The following is a 26,845-nucleotide window of genomic DNA, read 5'->3' as shown; positions in this document are numbered from 1 at the left end:
CATACTTCAAGTGCTTCCTTATTTTTCATAATTTTTTGGTTCCCTCAATAATATAAAAAATTCTACAGTTCTTTACATTAAATGATTCATACGTAATCTTAAACTAAGTAAATATTAACATTTAACACCTCCTAAAGAGAATGGACTCCAAATGAGCAGCCTTTTTCCTTGGGTGATTATTTTCCCTTGGTATATGGGGAAACATAATGCATGGCATAAGTTGGTATAGTTTGAAATTTTACAAATTAAAATGTCTTAATTTCTGTAGCTATAAGTCACTCTAAGACATTAAATCATTCAATAGTGTTGGGTAGATGTTATAGAAAAAGAAATCATGGCATGCCTTTCACAACCTGATCAACAATGGCTTCCTCTGGTCTGCCCAACCACTTAGGTATATTCCCTTTCCTTGGGTATTTTCTATCATCTCCTAGATGTCTAGATTAACTAAATTTTCCCATACATATGACAGTAACATATCCTCAATTCCACCTGCAAACATGTTACTCTGTGAGTGGGCAAGAACTTCTCATCTGCTATAAATACAAGAATAATTAGTAATTTCCCTAATAAAACCTTAGTACAAATGACTTGACAGATTTTGATGATCCCTCCTGGAAGCCAACACCCTCGTGGAGTGGGAGGGAATGGGATGGAAGTGGGAGTCGGAGGGCATGGGAGGGATGGAGGGAGGCAGGGAGAGGGAACTGGGATCAATATGTAAAATAAGGAAAAATAGTTACTATATATAAAAAAAAAACCTTAGTAACTCAATTCTCCAAAGTTCCTTATCATTAAATATATAATTCAATACCCTCTCACCTTCATATAAATAAAAACAAAAAAGGCCCCAAAGTTCAACAAGTCTTCTGTTTGTGGCAGTGAGACAGACATTGAGTTTCAGTTCAGGATGTAATCTCTGCTACTCTCTATTGCTGTAGCAATCTGTTCAGCACATTTATTTGTAAAAGCATGTGTAACCCTACCTCCCCACAGAGTTTTTGTGAAGCCAAATCAACCCAACTTTTCCAATTTTTATAATGCTTGCTTTTTTTCAACATAAATCATCTGTTCTACTCACACCCAACACTTTGAGATTCTCTCATGAAGAATGAAGTGCCACCTTCATTCTTCCCCTTTGTTTTGAATTATTCCTTTATTTGTTTAGAAGATAACATTAACACATCACAATTCAAACAGTTCTCTTCCAAACTAACTCCATGTTGAATCAATCAGTGGAAATGTTTATCAGAATATTTGCTTGTAAACACAACTCTCCTCACAATTCTACATTTTCTGTCTCACAACACTATGCTTCCTCTCTCTCCCATCTCATGCATACTTTACACATGTCTACTCTGAGGGGGAAAACATAACTGAGTTATTAATTAAATGCATGATATATATAAATGCATTCTATTATAGGTAGGAATTCAGCTTAGACTAGTTGAATCTGAAATAGAAGTCCTTAGAGATAAAGGATCAAATGCTCTCATGATATCAGTTAATTTGTGTGTTTTAAACCTCTGAACAGTAACTGCTATTCACCCTGAGTCATGTTTTATAAGAGAAAATGAAAAACATCCTTGAATAAATCCCACATATGGTCAGCACACACCCATAACAATAATTTATCTTGTTTGTATTAAGTTAGCATCAAGGTCTTCTAGATTACAAATCCAATGGAACAGGCAAACTCACACACAAAACCTCAGTACACAAAAATAGATTGTAAGCATGCGTCTCTCAAGTTTCTTCATGGTCATTGGATTTAACTGCTTAATAGTGGTACTTTAAAGGTTAAAATCATTTCCTGCTCTTGGCAAACTTGACTCTTTATAAAAATAACTAGTTTGCCAAAGCCTAGCCAGCAAGTATATTATATTTAAAATAACTATAAAGACATAGAAGGAAAATCAATCCTAAATAGGCATTTGCTGAAGCTAAGAATTATAGAACAAATGACTCTCAACTTGATATAAGCTGCAACTAAAAGCATTCAAAAGGAATGGAAAATAACAGTAAAACAAGAAACAAAAGTCCTTAAGGGTGAATCACAGGTGTTCCATAAACAAATGTATCACTGAGATTCGTGGTTTGGGAAGTACTTGGCAAGAGAGGCTACAGACAGATGATTATGTGAGCAACAAAGCAGGGCAAGTTGAAAGGAATAAAACCAGAGTCAAGGGAACAGTAGGTAAAAATTTTTCAGGTACTGGGCACACTGGTCTGTGGCCCACACTGGACCCAGATTGTAGCCCACCCTGGACTCAGGTTCATGGCCCACACTGGGGTTATGTTGTTTATACTGCCATGTCTCTGCCCTCAAAAAAAAAATAGCTTTACATGTAGATGTGAGCACAGAATGACTATCTTAACTTACACTTCCTGGCCGGGGTGGGGGGCAAACTATATTCTGCAGTTCATTTACTTTTAATCACATGCCATTTCCCTTACAGGAGTTTTCATTAGTGGGAAAATAAGCAAGCAAACCCTTCGACCTCACAATTTATAGAAAAACATTATCCTTATTCTGCTCAGGATGCTTTTGGCTAATTGAAGAGGAGCAAATGACTCCTCCACCCTATGGGATCCTTCTGACCTGTTTAGATATCTTGAAACTGGTTGAATGCATTGGGAATTCTCCTCCTGTATCAGTTACTTCTCTGGACTGGAGTTCTGGTGTCAGGTTTGTATCCACTGATGATGGGGATGGAACTCTGTGTTCTTCATCCTTCAGTACCTATTTCTTGATTCAAGTTGTCTTAGAATGGGGCAGCAGACCAGGTGCTCCACTTTGCTTTTTGATCTCATCCCTCACTCAAAATTCTGGATGATAAGAAATCATACCATACACTGACTTTCTTCTTTCTTACCACAGAGGCAATCCCCCATCCCCACTTCCACCCTTTCCCCCCAAAAAACAGTTTATACTTCAAGATGTGTGTGTGTGTGTGTGTGTGTGTGTGTGTGTGTGTGTGTGTGTATGTGTGTGTGTGTGTGTGTGTGTGTGTGTGTGTGTGTTGACAAGCTATTAGTTTAATGAGTTGGTAAAATTGAGGAACAAAGAGGAAATCAAGATTCCAAAACTTTACACACATTATTTAATACGTATATTATCCTAAACACGTACCTAAATCTAGTTGGGGAAACTTAATTTTTCATTAATTTTCACACTTTCATGTGAGCCCTTTACAGGTGTTTCCAGGTGATGAAACTCTGCTGTACCTTTTCATTGCTTCAGAAAACAAAATATAGATCATTGTGTTTTCCTCACTAAATTAAGGAATCTAAAATTTGGGTCTGGAAAGATGGCTTAGTGGTTAGGAGCACTTGTTCTTCTTGCAGAGAACTAGGGTTCAGTTTCCAGCACCCACAGGTGGCACACATCCATCTGTACATACCGTTCCAGGGTTTCTGGTGCCCTTCTCTGGCCTGTTGTGTAATGCATATAGACAAAACAAATATAAAATTAAATATTTTAACAAATAAAGAACGGGTGGAGTGGTGGAAGAATTGAGAGCAGAAGAAGGAGGGAAAACCATGGTGAGAAAATACTTTATAGAAAATACTTTCAATGAACACCAGGAGGTGGTGGCGCACACCTTTAATCCTAGCACTCAGGTGGCAAAGGCAGGTGGATCTCTATGAGTTCAAAACAGCCTGGTTTACAAAGCTGCACATACATATATGAAAAAAATTACCAGGATAAACTGGCGTAAAACAAAATTTTAAGTTCTTCATGTAGGAAAGTATTAAAATAACAAACTATTATTTCTAATACATAGTTTTATCTTTAAGTATGCTAACAAAATATCATATATTCAATTTTTAAAGCTTGTTGTGTTTGTTTTGTTTTGTTTTTGTGAATTTCACATCATGTATCCCAATCCCACTATCTCCCAGTCCCTCAATATCTGATCTCTCTGCCCTTGCAACCCATCCTACCAAAGAAAACAAACAACAAACTCTCCACACAGAAGTTGTGATGTATCATGGTGTATAACAAAGTATATCTCCGCAAACAGCTCTAGTAGCAAATATTCATTGCATTGAGTCACTGAACTGTTTCCAGGTCTCTGCTACGCTATCAGTATTAAATCCTCACTGGGACTCCTTTCTGGTACCCTGTTGTTGTCCTGTGTTAATGGAGATCCTGCAGCTTTGGTAGCAGGACAGTCCCTTCATAAGTTAAAGGACGTCATAATTGAGGTAGATTTTGGAGAAGACCAACCCAAAGCCCTGGAGCTGGGCCTGGGTGGTAGCTGAGTTGATCACTCAGCTCATTCTCCTACACCCCTGCCACCAGGACCAGATCTCTGGCAAGGGGCAAGTCCCTCTCTTCCAAGCTGACCAAGAAGAGGGGCAAGACCAGTTCTCCCTTGGCCAAAGACAGCCACAGTCTGGGTCAGCTCTTCCTCTGCCAGAAAGGGGCAGGCCTGCTGCTCCCCTCTCCCCATGCCCTCCAGTAGGCTCTCACATGGCCACAACAGCAGCACTAGCTCTACTGTGCTGCCTAGGTGAGGTGCTGGGGTACTTTCCTGAGTGCTGCAGCCAGAGAGGTACAGACTTGCTCAACTCCTCTCATGCCTCACTGCCCATTCAAAGGGCAGTGTATGTTCAATTTTTATAAAATGGCAATCTATACTCATAATATTTAGACCATTTAAACTCTGAACCATTCACAAGGGACACTTTAAATAACAATTTATAATGAGGCTGCCTTAATCAAGCCCTGGTGGAAACAATAAATCAAACTGAGAAGTTTAGTCAAAATAAATAAATAAAACCCAGTATTGAGCTGGGCGTTGGTGACACACACCTTCAATCCCAGCACTCGGGAGGCAAAGGCAGGTGGATCTCTGTGAGTTTGAGTCCAGCCTAGTCTACAGAGCTAGTTCCAGGACAGGCTCCAATGCAATACAGAGAAACCCTGTCTCAGAAAATCAAATCAAAACAAAACAAAACCCACATTATTGATGAAGGGACCGTATTTGACCAGAACTGTTCTCAGAGACTTAAAAAAAATGTTCATTTTATACATTAGGAGATGGAAGTAGAGAAAGGCTAAGCAGCTTTCTCAAGTCACTCAATGAATAAGTAACCAGGTTAGAAATTTAACCCAAGCAAACTCTGTCACCCTTATCCCCTGTATTGGACTGCCTCATGTGGAAAAGACGTGTACAGCACTGGGGGGGGGAGGTAGAGAGAGAGAGAGACAGAGAGAGGGAGAGAGAGGGAGAGAGAGAATACTAGGCATAAAAGACTCTGTCATCTTATAAGGACAAAGGAAGGGACTGAGATTCCATATTTAGAGTTGGCAAGCATCGTGATCCCCAGAACCATATGTTTCTAATGACCCGATCAGTAGGCCTTTCATTTCTGATCATTTGACATTTTTAAGCATGAATCATCTAATGAAAAAATTACAAGGCTTTCTTTTGAACACTCTGTTTATTTGTCACCAAAAGATCTCAGATATACTTTAAACAAATTCCTTCTATAAAGGAAAGACTACATACCCTCATGAATGGCATAACCTAAAAATAGAAATTATTTAAAACAGCTCTAACACCTTTTCTAAATTTCCTACATTGTGAAATGACAGCAACGTCTCCTTTTCAACACTGCCTTCTAGTCAATGCAAAAAGAAATAAACCATGCCCACATGCTCATATTTGGTGTTTACTTTTCCATCAGTCATCTAAAATAGGACACAAAAAGGGATGTGTCTGTCTCTGTTAGAAAGAAAAGAAAGTGAGGGGTCGGAAATCTAATGCAACAAGAGAGTTGCTGGATTTGGAACTGATTGAAAGAGTTTTGTGTCACCAAACATTTTTCAAAGACCTATCAATCTGCAGCTCTTTTTATAAACCAACCTGTAATGAGTGGTGTTTCCACACATTTCCTTCACACAGTTGCTTCTGAGTTTGGCAGTGTCTTTGATTTGAGAAAGAATTTCAAACTTTAGATGATCACACAGAACCTTTTTGGCATCACAGAAAAGAATATTTAGATCACAAAGACTTAAAGGAATGTCAGCTAGAGTTCCAAGTGGTGTGAACTTTCAGTTATGAGGCACCCAAAGCCACATTGCTGTATTTACAAGTATGTTTATAAGAGATGCCATCCATAACTGTAATTAATCAAGAACTAGAAAGGACATAAGAAAGAAGAGCAGAAATAAAACATTAGTATTAAAGTATAAATTCTACAATATTCAAATATCAAGACATACCAAACTTCATAATGTTCCTATTCACATCCCTGGCACTAAGGGAAAACCACCTTGAAAAAACCAGCAAATCCTTGAAATAACAGAAAAGCGCCAGCACTAACATTGGTAAACTTAGCACTCCCTGGGAAAATTCAAAGAAAATGAAGTAATGTAACTTGTCACCTGCTGACTGGTTTCTGCTGCTTCAGAAAACAAAGAGCACAGCTGACTGGGATTCAGAATGTACAGCCAGAGGGAACAGAATTCCTAACTGTAAAGCAATGGACTCCATTATAAATATGAGCTTCATTTTCTCCACCCTTCATAAACCATTGTTTCCCTGTGTTTGGCCCTGAACTAGCAACACCAGTGTCATCTGGAAACATACAAAGATCCACATTATCAGGAAGTCCAAGATCAACCATGTCTTTCCGGTGGTAAATCCCTGTAATGTGTATAAGTGTGATGTTTATATACACCCATGCTGAGAAACTGCCCTGAATCAGTAACATGCCCAGCGGGACAGCCCATCATCTGAAAAGCTATTAGGATGTCTCCTACTAGATAGCAGCATTCACTAGGAACAGAACATTTTTCATGATACACTGTATCTGAGTATCGTTCTACGTCAAGGCCACAACTTCAATGTCTCCATGACTTTTTACCTACACAGGGCATGGAGAAAATCATTTCCAAAGAAAAACAGTGAAAATAGTAAATACATATCTACAGGGAAAAACCTTGAGAGGCCTTGATAAAGCAGATCAGAATTTTCACTTTAAAGGTCAGAAGAACAAGATATATCTCATTTTGATATACTTCATTTGGGTCCCAAGTGGGAGTTGGTCGAAGTCCAGATAGCCAGATGTACTGAATAGCCATAGTGACAAGTAAGGGGGAAAGAAATCAGCCAGATGGCCCGCAAGTCTGCCCAGCTCTGATTTGAGCCCCATCTTCTCTACCTCTGCTCCCTTATCTAATTAGTACACATCCTTAGTGTCAGTGGACAGAAACTACAAAAGAATTCAAGAAGCAGAAAGTGTCTAAGAGCATAAATGATTGAAAAATCAGGGAATAAATAGTTATCTTTGATTAATTAGCTTTATAAGTACGTTATTTATTTTCTAATATCCAGGCTTGAGAACCCAATATTCTTGAATATTCATCTTTCTTTACTCTCTCATTCAAGAAACCACCAAGTTCTTGTGCCTTTTTGCCAAGACTCTTTTATACATCACTTCTTCCTATCACAACCCCCTTCCTTCTCTCTTTCCTTTCTCTCTCTCTCTCTTAGATTACTACAATCTCTATTTTCTAAAATAAAAAAAAATTAAAAACCTAGTCAATAAATAAAAACATCACATACAAAAATTAACCAGAAACCAAGTCTATGCCACATAATAAACATACATAGTTAGACTTGACCAGTCTCTGAATTTGCTTCTTTCTATAGTTTTCATCATAGATAAGGATGGCAAGGCCACTTTTACCACCATGCTTCCTTTCTCAAATGCCCTACCCCTCCAGTATCCTCAGGCTCTTACTTCCTAGACATAAATGCAACATCTTTGCAACTTGATTCCAATGTTATTGTCTCTATATGTGAATCATAAATGCTAATCAGTCTGTATTCACTGTCCAAAGTTGGTCATGAATATTATAGCAAATCTTCTTCATCCTTACCCATAGCTAAGGATAAACAGTAATTTGTACAAAAACCCAAAGTGAAAATAGGTGTTAAGGCAGAGGATACGCTAAAGCCTCCTTGCTTGTTGGGACTATTTCAACGAGTACTTGTGATCCTTTTACCCTCTATATTGAATTCCAACTGTAGGAGCAAACTATGGGCATTTAAATTATTAAAACACAAACTGAATTAAATTAAACTACTGCCAAAAATAAACATGTTTATAAAGGAAAAAGGTTCCTGTTCTAGCTTCACGTTTGGGGGGAAGCAAGCACCACCATGACACCTTGAATTCCCATCTCACCAAACTCATTGCTGTGAGCTGAGGAATTGTGTCTAGGAAACAATTCTCTAAAAAATCATGGAGGTAGAAGACAGCTACAATGAAAATTTTAATAAGCTTAAGAAAGAAATTAAGAAGTCGCTAGTGGCATAATGAACATGATGGTAATGCCTATACTACTAAAAGTGGTTTATGGATTCATTGAATCCCAACATCTCAATGGTGAATGTCAGTGTACATGCCAGTAATCCTAACACCAATGAAAGAAGATTGTGGGTGTGATGACAACCTGGACTACACAGTAAGATTCTGTCTGAAGAAAGAAAACAGGAGACAAGGAAATCCAGCCTCAAGGTTATTTTCACATAAATAGCCTAAGGGCTACATTCCTTTCTTCTTTGTTCTATTTTTGAGGATTTCTTTAGTTTATTGTAAGTATATATAGAAAATTACAAAGTTCCCCAGCTCTTTTTAAGGAGTGAGGTAAATTCCAAAGCATTGCAAGTTATAGCAGGCTATCCTCAATGGTCATTTACTTACTTTCTGGGACTTTCTTTCATTTACTCACTTTCTGAAAGGGCTTTCTCATTGAAGTTCTTTGGATATCTTTCTAAATTATCTAATTTTCTATCTGAATTATTATAATCCTGCATCAGAGTTTCACACTGAATCTATCTAAATAAAATTCCCTCACTACAAGAAAAACATTTATATTGATTTTTTTTACAAAGCTGACAAAGCAATTTATCACTTAGTTTTGAAAGACATATATGTTTCAAATGAATTTAATTTGAATACTCATTTCCATGCTGTTACCTTTTTTTTTTTTTTTTTTTTTTTTTTTTTTTGCCTAGAGACACGAAGGTAGGCCTAAGTCCTACACCAAATAACTTGACAGATGATTTGATGATCCCTCATGGAAGGCCTCACCTTCCCTGGGGAGTGGATGGGAGATGGGATGGAGGGTTCTGTGGGGGGGGCGTAGGAGAATGGATGGAAGAGGGAAGTGTGAACAATATGGAAAATATGAAAAAATGTTAAATAAAAAAATATAAAGAAAATATTTATTTTAAGCAAAAATAGTTTGTTGCTTGCCATTATAAGCTAATATAACTTAAAAATAGCTCACTTCACCTTTATGAATTTGTCAGTCACCATTTTATTATAATTTCTTGTAAGGGACATTTATTTAAGATTTCATGCAGACATACACTATTGAAATTTTCTCAGCTATTTGTTATCAGTCAATGAACATGCTGAATCACTGTACATACAGCACCTGTAATCTCTCTCTAATGCAGTGCTGTTCCTGTATAACTTTGTTTACTTACTAAAATTATTCCTTAATATTTCAGAAATGAAAAAAATCAGCCAAAAGAATTTCTGTGTTCTCCCCACCCAGTTTTCCTAATAATAGCATGATAGCATCTCACATACTTGAGCGCAATGGTCAGAGCTATGAAACTAGTATTAACAAAAGGAAAGACATCATTCAGATATCATCTTTCCCACTGTGTTCTTTTCCTACACTATGGAAAGTAAGAAGAGATTGAAGAAGTCTACATTGGAGGAGATGTGGCTAAATCCCAAATGATATCTGTCTGTCCAGAAAGCCTGAAGGACTCATTCTCAGTAACAATTCAAGAAAACAAATAGCAAATGTTGACAAAGATGTAAAATAAAAATATTAAACCCTTCTGATCTTTGTGGAAATGGAAATTGATGCATTAATTATGAAAATCAGTATGGAGGCCCTCAAAACACGAAAAATAGAAATGCCAAATCACTCAGATGTACCACTTTGGAGAACATATAATTTTTACAAGATAGAATGCAGAGTAAGGTGAGAATGTAAAATAAGACTTGTTGGGGCTGTAGTGAAACTAAAAGCTTCACTCATCATTGGGGAGACAGGAACTGGTGTGGTCACTTTCCACAGTTAAGACAGTCAAAATGTCAACCACAGAGTTAGGCAAACCAGTATTTTCTCTTCTAAGAATTGTATAAGTATGCCTACACCACAGCCTGTGCCTGAATGTTTATGAACATACTATGGGTAATAGCTCGAATATGGATACAACTCATTGGCTGAAAATGGATAATCAAATGTTGTATGCCCACATAAGAAAATAAAACCACATACAGAAACAAAGTATTCATCTACATTCTATAACAACACTACTTTGTGTGAATGAAAATAACGAAAAATGACATATTTTAAATGATTTCATTCATTCGAAATGGACAAAATAGAAATCAGTGGAAAATTACAGTTATGAGGTAGCAATGAAAATAATTTCATGGTTGGGTATTACCACAACATGTGGAACTGTATTAAAGGGTTGCAGCATTAGGAAGGTTGAAAACCACTGCCATAAAGTCTTTCCATTCTTGCCCTACAAAGTGTACAACTAGCCTGGTAGGTCAGTAGTGAAGCATGCAGGGTCCAGAACTGAAAAAAGTACTGATGCCTTTTCTTCCCTAGAAGCCTGTATAATACCTTCCAGCACTGTGAAAAAATGAGTCTGTAGGGAAAGTTTCGTGGTCAGCTCTAGCTTTCTTTTTCTATGTCCTGCAAACAAAGATTATGGTATCTCTAGTAATATGGCTTTATTATTAGTTATGATGGGTAATGCAGAGAAACAGCAATAGCTGGTATTGTTTCCATGCCTCCATGACCTCCATGACCAATAACTCACAGAGAGGTAACCCGTGCTTGGCACTGTTGAGAGCCGTGCAGCCTAGTCTCAGATCAGCATATGACTACCCATTCAACGGACTTGTATGGTGCAAGGCGCGTAGAATGGATTCCTACTTGGCAAGGACCAGTAATTCACGGAACAGCATAGGAGTTTGCAAAATTCATGCAGCTTGCAGGCTCTTTTCTCTCTCGTTATATTGGTGGTTCTTTAGAAAGTTTTTAGTTTTACTTTGTTAGTCACACATGGGGTAGCTGTAATATTCCCTGAGAATACTGTTTCTTTTCTAGTATTTTCCCCTAAGACTCAACAAGTGGCTAATGTTTCTCAAATCTCTTATTTGGAATTGCTAACTACAACTTCTAATCCTGAGAGCTTTTTTGATTCAATAGAGACAGTTAGGCACATAAAAGAAAACAACACTTAGAACATTAACTGTGTCTCACAGTTATGGAAAGGAAAGGGGGAAAGCCTCAGGAATACACATATAGAATCAAAGACAAGATCTAGTATATTCCAATGGGAATAATGCATTGTAAAATATGAGATGGATAGATACGTCTTATACTAGTAGAACTAGTATGGTATAGTGGGATTGCTTTCAAAGTCTACCTTTTACAGAGAGATTGAGACATGAAGCCTTCTTGTAGAAAATGGAACAGCATAAAAATATATATTGCAGACATAAAATAATTATCTGGGTTTGAACATTGCTGCCCTTAAAGCATTGTGCCCATGCCTATTACTTTTAATTTTGTACCACAAGTAGCTGCCAGCTGACAATAGTGCTGTGAGATCAGGATGTGTTTGCCTCAATATTCAGTTGATCCTGCAAAGATGCTGACCTCTATGTCTAGAATAAGGTTATGAAGGGGGTGGGAAGGTGTATTGGGGAAGCATAAAGGGGAACGATGGGGGCTTTCATAATGATCACAATGTATTCCTTAAATTATGATTGATTACTACCTTATATGCCATCCTAGAGCCTTCATCCCACAGCAGCTTATGGAAGCAGAAGCAGACACCCATAGCTAAACACTGAGTTGAACCCTTGGAATCCAGTTGCAGACAGTGAGGAGTGATGAGCAAAGGGGTCAAGACCAGGCTGGAGAAACCCCTATAAACTGCAGACCTGAACAAGGGGGAGCTCATGGACTCCAGTCTGATAACTGGGAAACCAACACAGAACCAACCCAGATGCCCTGAATGTAGTGTTAGTTGGGAGGACTGGGTAGTCTATGGGGCCTCTGGTAGTGGATCAATATTTATCCCTAGGATACAAATGGACTTTGGGAGCCCATTCCACATAGAGGGATGTGTCAGTCTAGACACAGGGGGGAGGACCTAGGCCCTGACCCAAATGATATGACAGACTTTCAAGACTCCCCATGGAAGGCCTCACTCTCCCTAGGAGACAGAAAGGGGATGATGGGATGGGGGTTGGTGGTGGGAACATGGATGATGGGATGGTTCAGGAATTGGGATTGATATATAAAACAACCTTGTTTCAAAGTTAAATAAAAAATTATATTTAAAAATCGTGATGTATTTCTTAAAGCCAAAAATAGAAGTCAATAATAAAGCTGTTCATGTAACCCTGGTAGGAAAAACTCTGTTTAAGTATAAATAAAGACAGCCAGAGCTATTTGGAGCCATTTGAGTGTAATACAATTAGTGGTTAGAAGTTTTCCTTGTGATGACACCTGTTCCCTAGCTCAGGACCTGAATCCTAGCTGAGGCTAGACCCAAGCATGACACTGACATTTGAATTAGTAACCCATGATAGTTTCCAAACTAGTGGATTTTCATAAGGCTTCATCATATAACCTTTGTTTTGGTTAATGCCTCCCCTCCTTCCCTCCATTCCCCTGTCCCTATCACCATTTAAACCTAAAGTCCTCACTATCGGCCCACAGTTCTATCATATCATATGTATTCCACTACTTTTCTTCTTATATTTTTTATTTGAATTTCAAGATCATAGTTTCCCAAGTAATTTCTTCAACCATACTTCATTTAACCTTTACCCCGCCCCATATTTCTAACCCCATCACTCCACTACCTGCTTGTACTTCTTTACCTGTCTCCTAGTATTTACCCTCTCTAAATTCATCTTACCTCTATCCCAAAGTACATCTTCCACAGTGGTCCATTCTAATTCCATGGCTTCTATATGTACTACAGTTAAACAAACAAAACAAGATTTCAAGCTACAGTTCACATAAGAGAAAAAACAGTTGGCATTTTTCTTTCTGTGCCTGGATTTCCCATGTAGCGTATTTTTTCCAGTTCTATCCAATAACCTGCAAATATCATATCACTTTTCTTCACAGCCAAGTAATCAATATCCATCTTCTGATGGATATCTATCTATGTTGTTTTCATTTCCTAGCTACTATGAATAGCGCATTAGTCAACAAGGATGTACAAGTATCTCTGTAGAAAAAATAAAGTCTTAGGGTATATATGTGGATCATATAGCAGTTTATAGATCATTGAGAAATAGCCTTAGTAATTTACAAAGTGGGTACATTAGTTTACACTCTTATTGCATTTTGTAGTGGTTAATTCACAGACTCCTAACTTCTCAAAGTACTGGGAAAAAGTTACTGAGAGTGCTCAATGATAAATGGGACATCTATATCAACCTGCCTCCACACTGACTACTAAGGCTCAAGAAACATTGCAGAATAGAGGAAACAAAGAATGCCAGAATTGGAGAATGTAGAAAAAAGCTATGAAATGTTGCCTTCTGAATACAACTTGACTCTATTAAACACATGAGCACACAACAGCTGTGGTTACTTGCACAAGTGAAGTCACTTAAAAACTGGTTTCCTTCTAAGACTGCCTACTGAGTCCTCACTGACAGCTGAGATGCTATTAGCAGTTGACAATTATTGAGGGTGGCAGAATAATGTTTCTTTGAGAAAGTATCCACTGCCTCACTGCCAATTTTTCAGAGATATACCCTCACCTATGCACATATGAGCAACACTAATTAAACTCAATGAGCTAAATAAATGTATAAGAGAACGAACATGAAATTGGGAGGGAAATTTGCTAGGGGATATCAGGAGAGTTGGAAGAAAAACAGTGACAGTGTGGACATGATCAAGATACATTGTAGGTATGTATAAAATTTTCAAAAATTAAGGTATGTCATTTAAAAAACAGTCTTTTAAAGATCAATTAAGAGAAAACTACAAGTTTTGTGATACAAGTAAAGACACAAAGTCAGTGTAACAAAAAGAAACAGGGAAAGAGACTGTCCAGGAGAGCCCTTTAGGATCACATGTTTACCCAGTAAACATGTGAAAGCTATACCACCACCCATTAGAGGCTTATAAAAGCTCTAAACAAATACTGACAGGAAAGGCTAGGTAACTAAATCAAGGAAGATAACTGCAGACAGTATCCACTGCCTCACTGCCCAAGGTTGACACATGACAAGCTTTGCATTGCAGGGAAAATTTTATTTCTCAGATTCATCCAAGTAACTATCACTAACAATGAAATGAACAAAAAGTGGCTTCTGTTATATGGAGTGTATCAACAGAACATCATGAACTATGTAAAGAGATAGTAAAGTATGGGAAATTCATAAGGACAAAGCTGGTAATAGGAACTGCCTCTGAAAAGGTACCAATGGTGGATTTAGCAGAAAAAAATAATAATAACAGTTGAAGACTTTAACAACTATGCAGAAAATTCCAAAGGAAATAGAACTGAACAATGGTATAAACAAATGAGACCTAGCAGACACATAAAATAAACCAACAAGAACACATGGAATATTCTGCATCAAATGCAAGGACATAATGTATCAATAAACATGATAAAATTAAAAATCATCATTAGTGTTGAAAAATATATAAAAATTCAGAACTTAAACAAGACATTTCTAAATAATGACAAGTTTGGAAAAGGTGATTAATGTTTAGCTGATTTTGAGCTGGAATGCCGAGAAAAGTCAATGTAATAAGAATATTCTCAAGTCTAGGCCGGACCAAGCCCCTACCTACTATATGGAGGCTCAGCAGGGAGAGGGAAAGGAGGGAGGCAGGGGAAACTGTAGTTGGTATGTAAAATGAAAAAGAAACCTGTGGAGTGGGGAGATGGGATGGGAGGGGGTAGGGGGAATGGGAGGGAGGAAGGGAAGGAGGGAGAGGAAACTGGGATCAATAGGTAAAATAAGACAAAATAAAAACAAACAAAAAAACTTCACACCAGGGTGAAGGGTGGTGACTGCCACAAAATTCAAAGAGAACAGTAATCAGTGAGGATGAGAAGGTAAGAGAAAGCTCACACACTACTGTTCCAAGCAGATACAATATTTTGATTAATCATTTTAGAAAAGTTCTTAAACTACTACTTGTGATGAATCTCTTTCAGTCATAGTCCCCATCCAGTACTGACAACAATATAACTAGGATGGATTGCTAACAAATCATTTTGAAAAATCAAAATACAAAGTATTGTTTTCCCCTGTGATGCATAATGTGCAACATCGGTACTTGCTCTAGATATGCTGAGATGACCACAATTCATTTTAAGCTTCCAGTTAGGGAGCTAAATGAGACTTTAAAGGTTCTAAATTCATTTATACTTCTGATTGCAAAAGTAACATTATTGTTATGAAGAATACCTTATATGGCAGATATATATATATAATTTTGTTTCCAATTTCTCACCTTTATGGATGCATTAGTTTTCAAAATGTAACAGAGTAAATGCATAATTTACTGAAATATATCATATTATTCACCCCATATATCATAGCTACACAAATAGCTTATTTTTAACTTATAGCTAGAGTACCTGAAATGCATTTTACAAGATACATTTGGGATTAGATTTGTAGCAGTCCAGGAAGAGTACTACTGAATCAGAGTGTAAGCAGTTTAAAGTATTTGATGTGTATTCTCAGTTTCCAGCAAACAGTGCTCACATGCCCTCTCAATAAAGCATGATCTGTATCCACATGTATGTGTGCAAATACACATATCAGTGAAATATACACACACATTCAGTGATGGAAAGACAAAATAAATAAATAAATAAATTTGGCACTTGACTGTGAATTTGTATTCTTTATTCCTAACACTAGGCTATATTTTATTTTATTTTTTTTTATGTTCCTGATTTATGTGGATTTCCTAACCAGGAATTCTATCATTGGTATATTTTTCTGAAGTCTTACTGATTTCTAACATTTCTAAGGTCTTGATGTTTCTGAGCAACAGCTTCCCAAAATATTTGTTTCAAGAACTTTCTACTGTTCTATAACTTCCATATTTTAATCACCACTAGTACCATACAGACTTTTAGATGTATTTATCAATTTATCAACCCAGGACCACCAGCTCAGGGATAGCACCCCCCCATAATGGGCTGGGCCTTCTCTATCAATCACTAATTAAGAAAATGATCTACTGCCTTGCCTATAGCCAGATCTTATGAAAGCATTTTCTTAATTCAGGTTCCCTCCACTCTGATGGCTTTAGCTTGTGTCAAGTTGACAAAAAAAAAATATCCAGCACAGTATACTAATACATACTTCTCTCTAGTGGTATACATATTTTACAGATATCTTTAAAACCTCTATAATATTTGTTATTCATATTAATTTTTATTCTATTTGCTTGCTTATTACATATGTACATATACACATGTGCAAGCCATGGTACATGTGAAAGCACCAGAGAACAAATTGAGGGAGTCAGTTCTTTCTGTCCATCTTTTGGGTACCAGGGATTTAATTTTATCATCATATTTGATAGCAAGTGCCTTTACCTGATGAGCTATCTTACCATCTAGTCCAGAAAAATAATTTTATAAGTCATTTGAAAGACATCCTACTGGGACTTTCATTGCAATTATACTACAGTTGTAATTAATTCAGGAATAATTGATGTCTGAATAATAATGTCTCCTCAGCTATGAATGACTACGTATTTACATTCTTTTCAAACTCGCTTCTGACTTTCAACCAAGTAATACAGCTTCCTATAAGAGCTTTCTGTTTTACGTTTTAGTTCCCTCGAAAGCACGCAGCAGGAATGAAGTCCCTAAGTCTAGCAATGTATCAGAAGAGAGAGATGATCATTTATTATATTATTAGATGATTGTTTATTATGTTGCTACTACAGAAATCACTTAAGCTATAGCTTTTCCTTTTTAACTACAAAAGATTTTAATTTCTTACAAAACTAAAAAATAAATGGCAATCAGATATATTGTTATTGAATAGAGCTTTCACAAAAGGAAATGCAGATGTATTGTTACTAAATAGAGCTTTTACAAACAAAAATATAGATAAATTGTTATTAAATAGAGCTTTCACAGAAGGAAATGCTTAAAACTTAAATTGTTTTATTGAGTCGGGAGATACTAATGAAAACTAAAATAATTACAAACCATGTAAAGCTGAAAATAATTTCTATATATTTTTTCGATTGTCTACATGGGTACCACCCACATTGCAGCCACTTGTGGAATTCAGGGACTTAAAGTGAGAATGGCATGACAAAATTGCTACAAGGATAAAGCACACAACAGGTTCCAAAGACCACATAAACATTTAAATATTTCATCAACAATATTTTAATGGTATTTATACTTATTAGCATGCCTTAAAACATCCCCAGAAAACACTAATTCACTTTCCTGATATTCAGCCTGTGCACACCAAAAAGCAAATTGTGTCTCTCAATGGAAAAGTCAAGATCTGGTAAATGTCAATGATAATGCCATGAATGTCTACTCTGAGATAGTATGAGACTGCTCAGAAAAATGTAGGTTTTGTATTTAGAGATGAAAAATTAGCTGAATGCTGTGCAGGCTCATCAGGAAGAGACACAGGGTCAAAGGCAGACACAAGAAGTCACTTAGTAAAACACCAGTAAAACTGCCATATCCTCAGATATCAGATATGTCAAATCACTAAATAGTAAAAGCTGGAACCTTACATTGACATCTTCCTAATTACTGAGGAAAAAAATCGGTATGATTAACTAATTACAAGAAGCATTTAAAGGGCTGGAGATCTCTTTAGCAAATTTCATGATGAAGACATTGTGCAGCTCTTTGTTATATTTAAAACTTCTGTTAAATTACTAAATTGAAAATTGCACAGTATTTCATGTCATCATCTCTGGCTATACAAATCCTCAGCATTTAGTTATGATGCTTCTATGGCACAGAACACTTTCTATACAAAGCAGACTGCAACCTCCTGCTTGACAGTGTGTCCTCTTCATTTGCTGTCCTCCACCATCCTCTCCCTTTACCAGATTCCTAACAGGAGACCAAATATACAGCAGACTACCCATTCCTGTTTGTAGAATGAGGAGTCTGGATGAGTGGATAAACTGCTGTGGTTTCATGATGACTCAAACAAGTTAATGTCTCTTTAGAGTATTTCTAAACTTCCTAGACATGTGTATTTAAATTTAGTGTGATATGCACATATTGTTGTCCTAAGATCTTAATAAGTTTTTTTTCTTAAATTGTAACACACACACACACACACACACACACACACACACACACTATATATATATATATATATATATATATATATATGTATATATACATATATATATATATATACATATATGGATTCTTCTACTCAAAAAATACAATTGGATGTTACTTTTTTACACTCACTCAATGTTTTAAAATAAAATAAATTCACATTTTTGTTATTCACCTAAATTTAGAATGCACTGTCTCTTCAAAAGTTGGACATGTTGTACCCAGATCCCAAAAATCAAACATGTGAGATATTTGTAAATGATAAAATGAATAATATATGTAAATTTTATCTTTTTATCATACTTATCTGCTAGGAATTTGGCTTAGTTAGTGTTTCTATTGCTGTGAAAAGACACATTTAATTGAGGGGCTCACTCAGTTTCAGAGGTTCAGTTCAATATCATCATAGTTTGTAGCATGGCACATTCAGGCAGACATGGTACTGGAGAGATGGCTGAAAGTCCTACATCTTTCAGGCAATAGGAATTTGACTGAGATACTGACTGACATCCTGGGCATAGGAAACCTCAAAGCACACCCATAATGACACACTTCCTCCAAAAAGGCTTCATCCACTCCAACTAAGCCACACCTCCTAATAGTGCCATTCCCTATGAAACTATAGGGGCCAATTACATTTAAAGTACTACAGAACTATTTTCAGACAAACTATTTTACTCAGACCATCATCAACAGGTTTTTTGTTATAGAAATTACATTTTATAGACAGAATCCAGCATTGTATCACAATATTAGATAAGAATATAAGCCTTGTATAACTCCCAGAAGCCCAAACAATTCCACTAAAGAATAACATTGATCAAAGATAGTATTTAGCATGAGGAGAGAGAATCCACGAAAAGCAGCCACTAATTTTGTGGTTCCTCTGATGCTTACTATATGAATATTGAAGGCCCCTTTTCCCAGAAATTTGCCAAAATGTGCTAAAGTAACATTTCTTAGAGAGTACAAGCTAGCCTTGAGATTAATAAAGCCACTAGCTTCACAGACTTACACAAATAATAAGATTTAAAAACAACAGTTTTCAGCCATCAAGTATATCAATACTTCGTTTCTATGATAACGATTATCCCATACGAAATATTTACAAAAGGAGTTGTAATGGCCTTCTGGGATGAGAAGAGTAAGATTCCTGTAGAAAATGTTTTTGATCGGGTGCAAAGTTAGAGAAGGCTGTTAAGAGATGGCATGATGCCACAGGGTGGGGCTTTGTTTTGGTTCCTGTTAGAACCGCAGGTGTTTGGCACCAGTTAAAATCAGGGCCAGCTGTGATATTTCAATAATCCTGATGTTTCCCTCACAATATTTCTCAGAAGTGATGCTTCCTGGGGATGTCTTACACCTGACATATTCAACTTGTGTGGTATAAATGGAAAACGAAGGTAAATAACACCCATTTGTGACACCCTTTGCACTTTCCCCACCCTCAGGCCACAACATCAAGGAAAAAGAAAACCATGGGTGCCCTAATCATTCATAGTTTTTAAGTAAATAGTTCAATATATAATGACAATACTCAAAAATGAACAGAAGCAGTCTGCAGGATAATACTGAGGCAGGGTGAAGTGCTCCTTGCTGCTCAGTATAGATAACAGTGCTTTGAACACCCTCTCTGTGGTAGGATCCATACCTCGTTTTACAAGAATTTGAATAGTTTCTATTAAAAGCTGCATTTTCTTTTTAGTTTATTTGATTTGGAAACCCTCAAACCACAATGCATCTCATACACATGTTCCCAAGGGCATGCTCATAGAACCATGATGAGGTCATCTTGCAAGCTGTTGAAAGGTTTTAAGAATCCCTTTAATGTACTGCACAATCTTGGCCTGATTGAGGAGGGAAAAATGGTATTTTAAGAATGCACTTGGGAAGCTGGCTAGCTATTAAAATGTACATGTAGATAGTCTATGTTACATTGTATAATGAACTATAGAGCTTCCCTCAGATAATTTGTCATGGGGGGAGGAAAACAATAAAACTATCACTTCAAGATTTTGAGTCAAAACATCTCAGTATTGGTACATTCAGACAAAAGCCCTTGTAGTATTTGTGATTAACAGTGGATATTCACAGGGGTCATTTGAACCAGGGGTTACTTGAACCAAGATCATTTAATCAGAGGTAGACAACCTTCCATTTAGTCAAGACAAAGTGTATCATCTGTTGCTTTTCAGTTGAGATAAAAAAAATTCAAGTTTTCTTGTAAAACAAGCATATGATGAAATTATTGGGTAAGAAATAGTTTTTATCATCAAGCACATTTTCATTTTCTACACAGAATTTCCAACCATGGGTGGAATCTAAGTGGTCTACTTGATATGTGGCACACAAAATTCTTTTTTATTCTTTGAGTGTCCTGTCTTGCTTTCCCGCCTCCATAGTTGAACATACTGCTTTTCACCTCATCAGGGACTTCCTTCCTGTGCCTTGTTCCAGGCCTTCCTTGTACTTCACCCAAAGTGATTTCTAATTGAGCAAGCAGGTGTGCTGGCACAGCACACATGGGGCATGGAGGCCACAGAACTGGTGACCCATCCCCACATCTGAATGCAAGTGGCCAGTTCCTTTTACCCAGGGCCAAGAAACTCTGTAATTCATCAGAGGGAAAGAATAGGAGGACACTTCAAACAGGAATCAACTTCAAAAAATATTTTCGATGAAAAATTAAAAAGTATAGATGATTGCCAATCAGAAATGAGGGAGGGCTGTGTACTTTTGGCAAAGGGTTTGTGGATACATTTTCAAAGAAGGTAGCAGAGTATGATTTCAGTGAGTGATCTCTATAGCTAGACTGAATGTGACTTTGTCCCTAGGCATAGGTAAGTCAAGAGTGCATGTAACAAGAACAAAACCTAAAAATGTTCAGGTGCTCTGGCAAAGCACCAGGACCAACGCAACTTACAGAATAAAGAAGTGGGGCTTACAGTTCAGAGGGTGGGAAACATGACAGACTGGTAGGCACGGCTATAGAGCAGTACCTAAGAGATTACATCATGATCTGTACACATGAGGCAGAGAGACCTAGCTAAGGATGTGTTAGTCTTTTGAAACCTTGAAGCCCTCTCTCAGTGTTCCAATAAGGCCACATTCCCCAATCTTTCCCAAACAGTTCCACCATCTGGAGACTAAGCTTTCAAACATAATAAGCTTTTGGGAGAATAATCTCATACTCTCTGGTAACATTCTATTTGATATTGTCAACAGAGAGAGAAAATTCTATTTTAACATTTGACATTAAAAAACAAAAACTACAGTTTAGAATGTTCATAGAAGTAGTAACCACTTCTGACACTATTTGGCACTCAGTCCCTGGAGGTCGAACAATTCAGCCCCTTTTCTGAGGCACAAAAGAACCACTTGAAATTTTAAGAAACATGTATTCTCCACAGTAAACTAAATTTTTACTTGATGGTTCATCAATCTACAAGTATTATTGCATACTTGCTATTTCAGTCCATTTTGAATTTATTTTTCATAAATGCATAGAATACTAAATTTGTACTAAATTCCTACCATGTGGTACGTAGTAAATACAAAAAGGTAACTAAATAAATGAAATAGTCTTTTAAATTGTCATTTGTATTTTGATTTGTTTTGTTTAACTCTTAGCCCAGTTAGCCTGGAACTTTCCATGTAGCCCAGGAAAGCCTTGAATGCATGACATTCTATCTGCCTCAACTTCCTGAGTGATTACAGGGATAAGCCAACAAGCTGACTGAATAAACAATTTTTCATGTCACATTAATGTGTTTTTCTAAACTATTTTATACATTTTTAAAGTGTGATTATACAATTCTTTCAAAATTCTATGGTTTAGGTGAGTAAGTGCTTCAAGCACAAGGGGAAGTAGGCAATCCATTTCTTCGGTGGAACAAACAGGACCACTTGAAAATTTCACAGTCATCTTTGATTATTTCTGTAATGTTAAGGTACAATGTCAGCTAGTATTTATAATGTTCAGAGAAGCTGCACATATATGTATCTGTGCCTAAATTCCAAATAAATATCTGATTGTGCATGAAGAAGACAATTCTTTTTTGTTTCTATGGATCAATTATCAATAGCAATCAGAGTATAATTAAATATTCCTGTTGATAGAATTATGATAATTAGAACTTACTTTTGGTGGGTAAGAGGGCATTTTGTAAAATCTTTGAAGGTCATATGAGAAAATGGCATCTGACAAAAAAATATCATTCTTTTGCAATTGATAGATAGCATAGTGACTAAAATTGTATCCCATAGACTAAAATCAAAAAAGCTTTTGAAGTCCAAACAATTGACTAAAAAAATATGCCATGGACTAAAAACAAACAAAAACTTTGCAGTCCAAAACAATTGATTTGCAATGAAAATTATTAAATTAACTAAATTTCATTTGTAATTAAACTGGACTACACAGGGACAATTAGTTACAAAAATAGAGATGGGCCTATATTCTCTCTAAATCAGACCATCACTTGAGCAACAGTATGGTAGTGAGTAAAATATTTCTTTAAAAATTAAAACCTAAAATTAGATAATCTTGAAATATTAATAATATAGAAATTTACTTTTTCTTTGGCATCTTTATTCCTGATTTAAAACACACAAGGAATAACAACAAATCTGATGAATAAATTTTTGAGATATATCTCAAAAGTGTACCCTCATTTGAAAAAAACTGGAGTCCTACACATATCATAAGCACAGCTTAAAGACGTAGTTAAGGACATGTGCACACCAACTTTGTGTTCCACAGACAGACGTGCACAGACCTCTTCCCAGGAGTAGGCAGACATAAACCCCTGATATCTGGGGTCCCTTCTTCATTACTCACATAACACACATCAGTTGGACCCCCTAATCTCAAACCCAAACTCTCCATTATTTTATTGTGAAAATAATACCTCACAACCTTGTCAAAAAACCAAACCACAAAAAGAATTCCTGAATTTATTTACTTTTCTACAGTAAATTTTGTAACTACTGAACTAATTCATTCACATTTCCTTTAAGTGAGCATTTATGTAAAATAAAGGCATTCATGTTAAAGAGATTCATTTCAGCAAAGTTCTCCTTTTGAAAAGTGTATGTTATTTCAAATAATTCATTTAAAATTAAAAAGTTCTACTATATATAGATAAAGAACTCAAGAAAAAGTATTCTATAATTTTGCAAATATTAGAAGCTGTTAAGATACTTGACTCACAGTAAAATCTTCATGGAATAAATAGAATTCCCTTATATTTGAGGTTATTACATAAATCTGAGTTATGGCAAGTTGCTTCTATTAGAGTAATTGAAGTAATAAAGTAAAAATAGTATGACAGCATCTAAATTTGAAGACTGTCATAGAAGAAAATTTCAGGTGCCCCTTCTCCTGCTCAGCACACATCCTATCCATGTTATTTTATGTCTTATAAATATCACAGTTTACCAAACACATAAAGAGCCTGAACTCTACAGAACTAAGTTTGATATGCTTTGCACATTTTGAGACAGAAATATGATCAGAGTGGATAGTAACTGTAAAACTTATATTTACTTCTACAAATCGGGATTTCTGAGTCCTGACTCCTGGCTATATTTCTGTTTTGCAGGAAAATCATGTCCTAGACTTTGGAAATTTTATGTAGTTATCTATTCTGGATCTATCAGACTTGTAAGTATGAGTGTACACATATAGTTGGTTCTAAATTGTGATTCTTTGTATTTTACACACACATGCAATTTTAATCAAATAGTAAAATTGTGTATCATGTGATTTAGGGTTATGGTCAATGGTAATTGTTCCTTTACATAATCCACAAAATTAAAAAGTACAAACCTGGGCTTCAGAGAATACATCCTTCATACTGTTGATTGGACCATATGGAATCCCGCTCCCTTCAAAGAGACAAAGCCACTTGGTGGTAACTTCTTCTGCAAACCTAGGTACAAACAAATAGCATGTTTTACAATCTAAAGAAGGTGATAATGAGTCTTCTCTTATGCGGCCATCCTTCAAGTGAACTAATAGTGACAAAAGTATGCTTCTTTTGCTTTCTTTACTTGGAGAATTTAGAAAAATATATCTATAGGATGTGCCTTGATTGGTCCTGCTGTCAGAGAACCACCCAGGCATTCTCTGACAGAACATACCTTCAAAGGAAACATTTGGGGGGCATGCATTGAATTATAAATACTTTTGAGTGATCTACCTACATAATCATCCCAATTGCAATGTGAACATGAAATCATGGCATAAAATGTTTGAGTTTCAGGTACAGCATACTAGGTGAGAGCACTAGATAATTCCTCAAAACAAAATAAATTAATGCTTTAAAAATAAGCTACCAGAGAGGAAAAAAAGCATTAACAGATTTTCTGTTAATTAACAGCCACAGTTGCTGGTTTTAACTACTTGTTAATCTTCATTATGATGCAAGAATTGGCAAAACAGGCATGTAAAGACATTTGCATATTTATTCAGTAACCAGCCTTTACATACAAAGCATTATTTCTTATCATTAAGCGCAATGATTTTCCTTTTCTCTTGAATTACAGTGGATACAGATATTGTTCCTAACTCAGTATAGTCCCACACACCTATAGGACCAGCATTTCAGAAGCAAGAACAAGTCTGAGACCAGCCTGTACTACATAAAATATTAATTTCAGCCCCATAATTTTTAACTATCTATATTTATTTTGAAATAATATAGTTCACTTTAAAGTATTGAAAATATTTTTTTTCTCATGAAAACACCACTATGTAAGGCTAAATATCTTGCTTATGGTTGATCTTCATATTCATATTTTCTTTTTGATGACTGCTACTGTCATGTCCTGTCCAACACTTCTAGATAAATATACAGAGAGATGAAATCATCAGATTGGTACATGTTGAAAGAATAAAAAAGATATTTGAATTTGGAATATTTTCCATAGACTATTTTCCTAATGTAAATAATTGGTCTTATCAATTTTCAAGACAAATAGTTTATAAACAGATCAACAGTAGACCATGTAAATGGTCCAAAACATCTACACAGAAAATGTGTATCAATATCTCAAGGAGTCAGGCTAACTAGAGGAAAGTTGGGGGAACACATGAAGATTTAATATTTATACAAACTTCATTAGTGGGAAAAAGAGGGGTTTACTTCATGTTGTGGGCAAAGGGGAGGCACTATTTCATGCTATATAAGGCAGCCTATACACTTTAGAAAGACAATTAGGGCATAGGCAGTACCTCAGGTCAAAGCTGTGGCTACTGTGTGGGTATGGGTGGGGCTGGGTCCCTAAATGCCACAAAATTAATCAAGAGATGGAACATGCTGCATTTCACCTGTCCCAGCAGACCAGACCATCACTTTCTCCCAAAAAGCTATCTCTTGTTCTAAGTCTGATATAAAAAACTTTCCTTTATCTATAAAGCAGAGGAGTGAGAGCACATTTTCATTAACCACATAAACTCTAAAGAAATAAAACTAAAAGAGGAAATTGCTGATCTAAACACTCAGAGTTAAAGAATCATGCAGATAAGACAGACAGAGAGTGGAAAGTCCAGTTAGTAAGACTCAAAGTTCAGCTCTGCTAGGGAGTTATGTGGAGCCTCAAGCACTGCATCCTTACCTGGGGAATAACTTATCTCTAATATTAATTTCTTGAATCAACTTGATTCTAGGAATTAGTATTCTGAACCAGACAGCACCATTTATGTTATAGATAGGATATCTTTTTCCAGTTCCTTACTGCTTGGAAGTGGTGATAAAACCTGATTTAGTCACTAATGCCCTTTCTTACAGTCTCAAATTATCTAAAGCCACCATATATCAAAGCAACTCTTCTTTTCAGAATCCTCAGAAACTATTTACAATTTTAACTACCCTACCCATAATCTATGTGATACTCACCATCATGTCATTAGGACCTCTTTGGTTAGTCCTTTTTGTTGTATTATTTTGCTAGTCCATGTATTCCTTCTTGACATTAACTCATTCTTATTACTTAGACAAATGGTATCCAAAGACCCATGTGCTGAAACTTTGGTATCAGACTGGCTTTTACTGAGAGCAGGGAACCATTATGTGGCTAAGTCTAGAGGAAGGAAGAACATTAGTACCCCATCCTAGTCCTGTCTTTTTCTGTTTACTAGCCTCCATGAACTGAACAGCCTTCTCCACCACACTCCAACTACAATATACTCCCTTACTGTAGGCCTAAATGTTATAGAACCAACCAGGCATGCACTAAAATATCTATAGTCATGAATCAGAAGGAAAAACAACTTCTAGGTATTTTACATGAAAGCACAATGCTAACCAGTATGTTCATTTTCATGACCTTGATATCTCTGCAGGAAACATCATACCCTCATTTTGAGACTTAATCTTTCTTATATCCATATTGACTAGAATTTGTTTCCCTACTGT

General features: G+C 36.3%; 1 protein-coding gene across 1 annotated transcript in view; it reads right to left on the bottom strand.

The window, feature by feature from the left end:
• The window catches only part of LOC127229944 (succinate--hydroxymethylglutarate CoA-transferase-like), a 536,724-nt gene that overhangs the window by 346,115 nt on the left and 163,764 nt on the right, over positions 1–26,845 (bottom strand). The window contains exon 6 of the mRNA XM_051195053.1: positions 24,256–24,358. Coding sequence (XP_051051010.1) covers positions 24,256–24,358 — 103 coding nt within the window. The remainder of the gene's footprint in view (positions 1–24,255; positions 24,359–26,845) is intronic.

Source organism: Phodopus roborovskii, unplaced genomic scaffold (genome assembly GCF_943737965.1).
Source record: "Phodopus roborovskii unplaced genomic scaffold, PHOROB, whole genome shotgun sequence".
NCBI classification, from domain to species: domain Eukaryota; kingdom Metazoa; phylum Chordata; class Mammalia; order Rodentia; family Cricetidae; genus Phodopus; species Phodopus roborovskii.
This window is presented reverse-complemented; position numbering and strand designations above follow the sequence as displayed.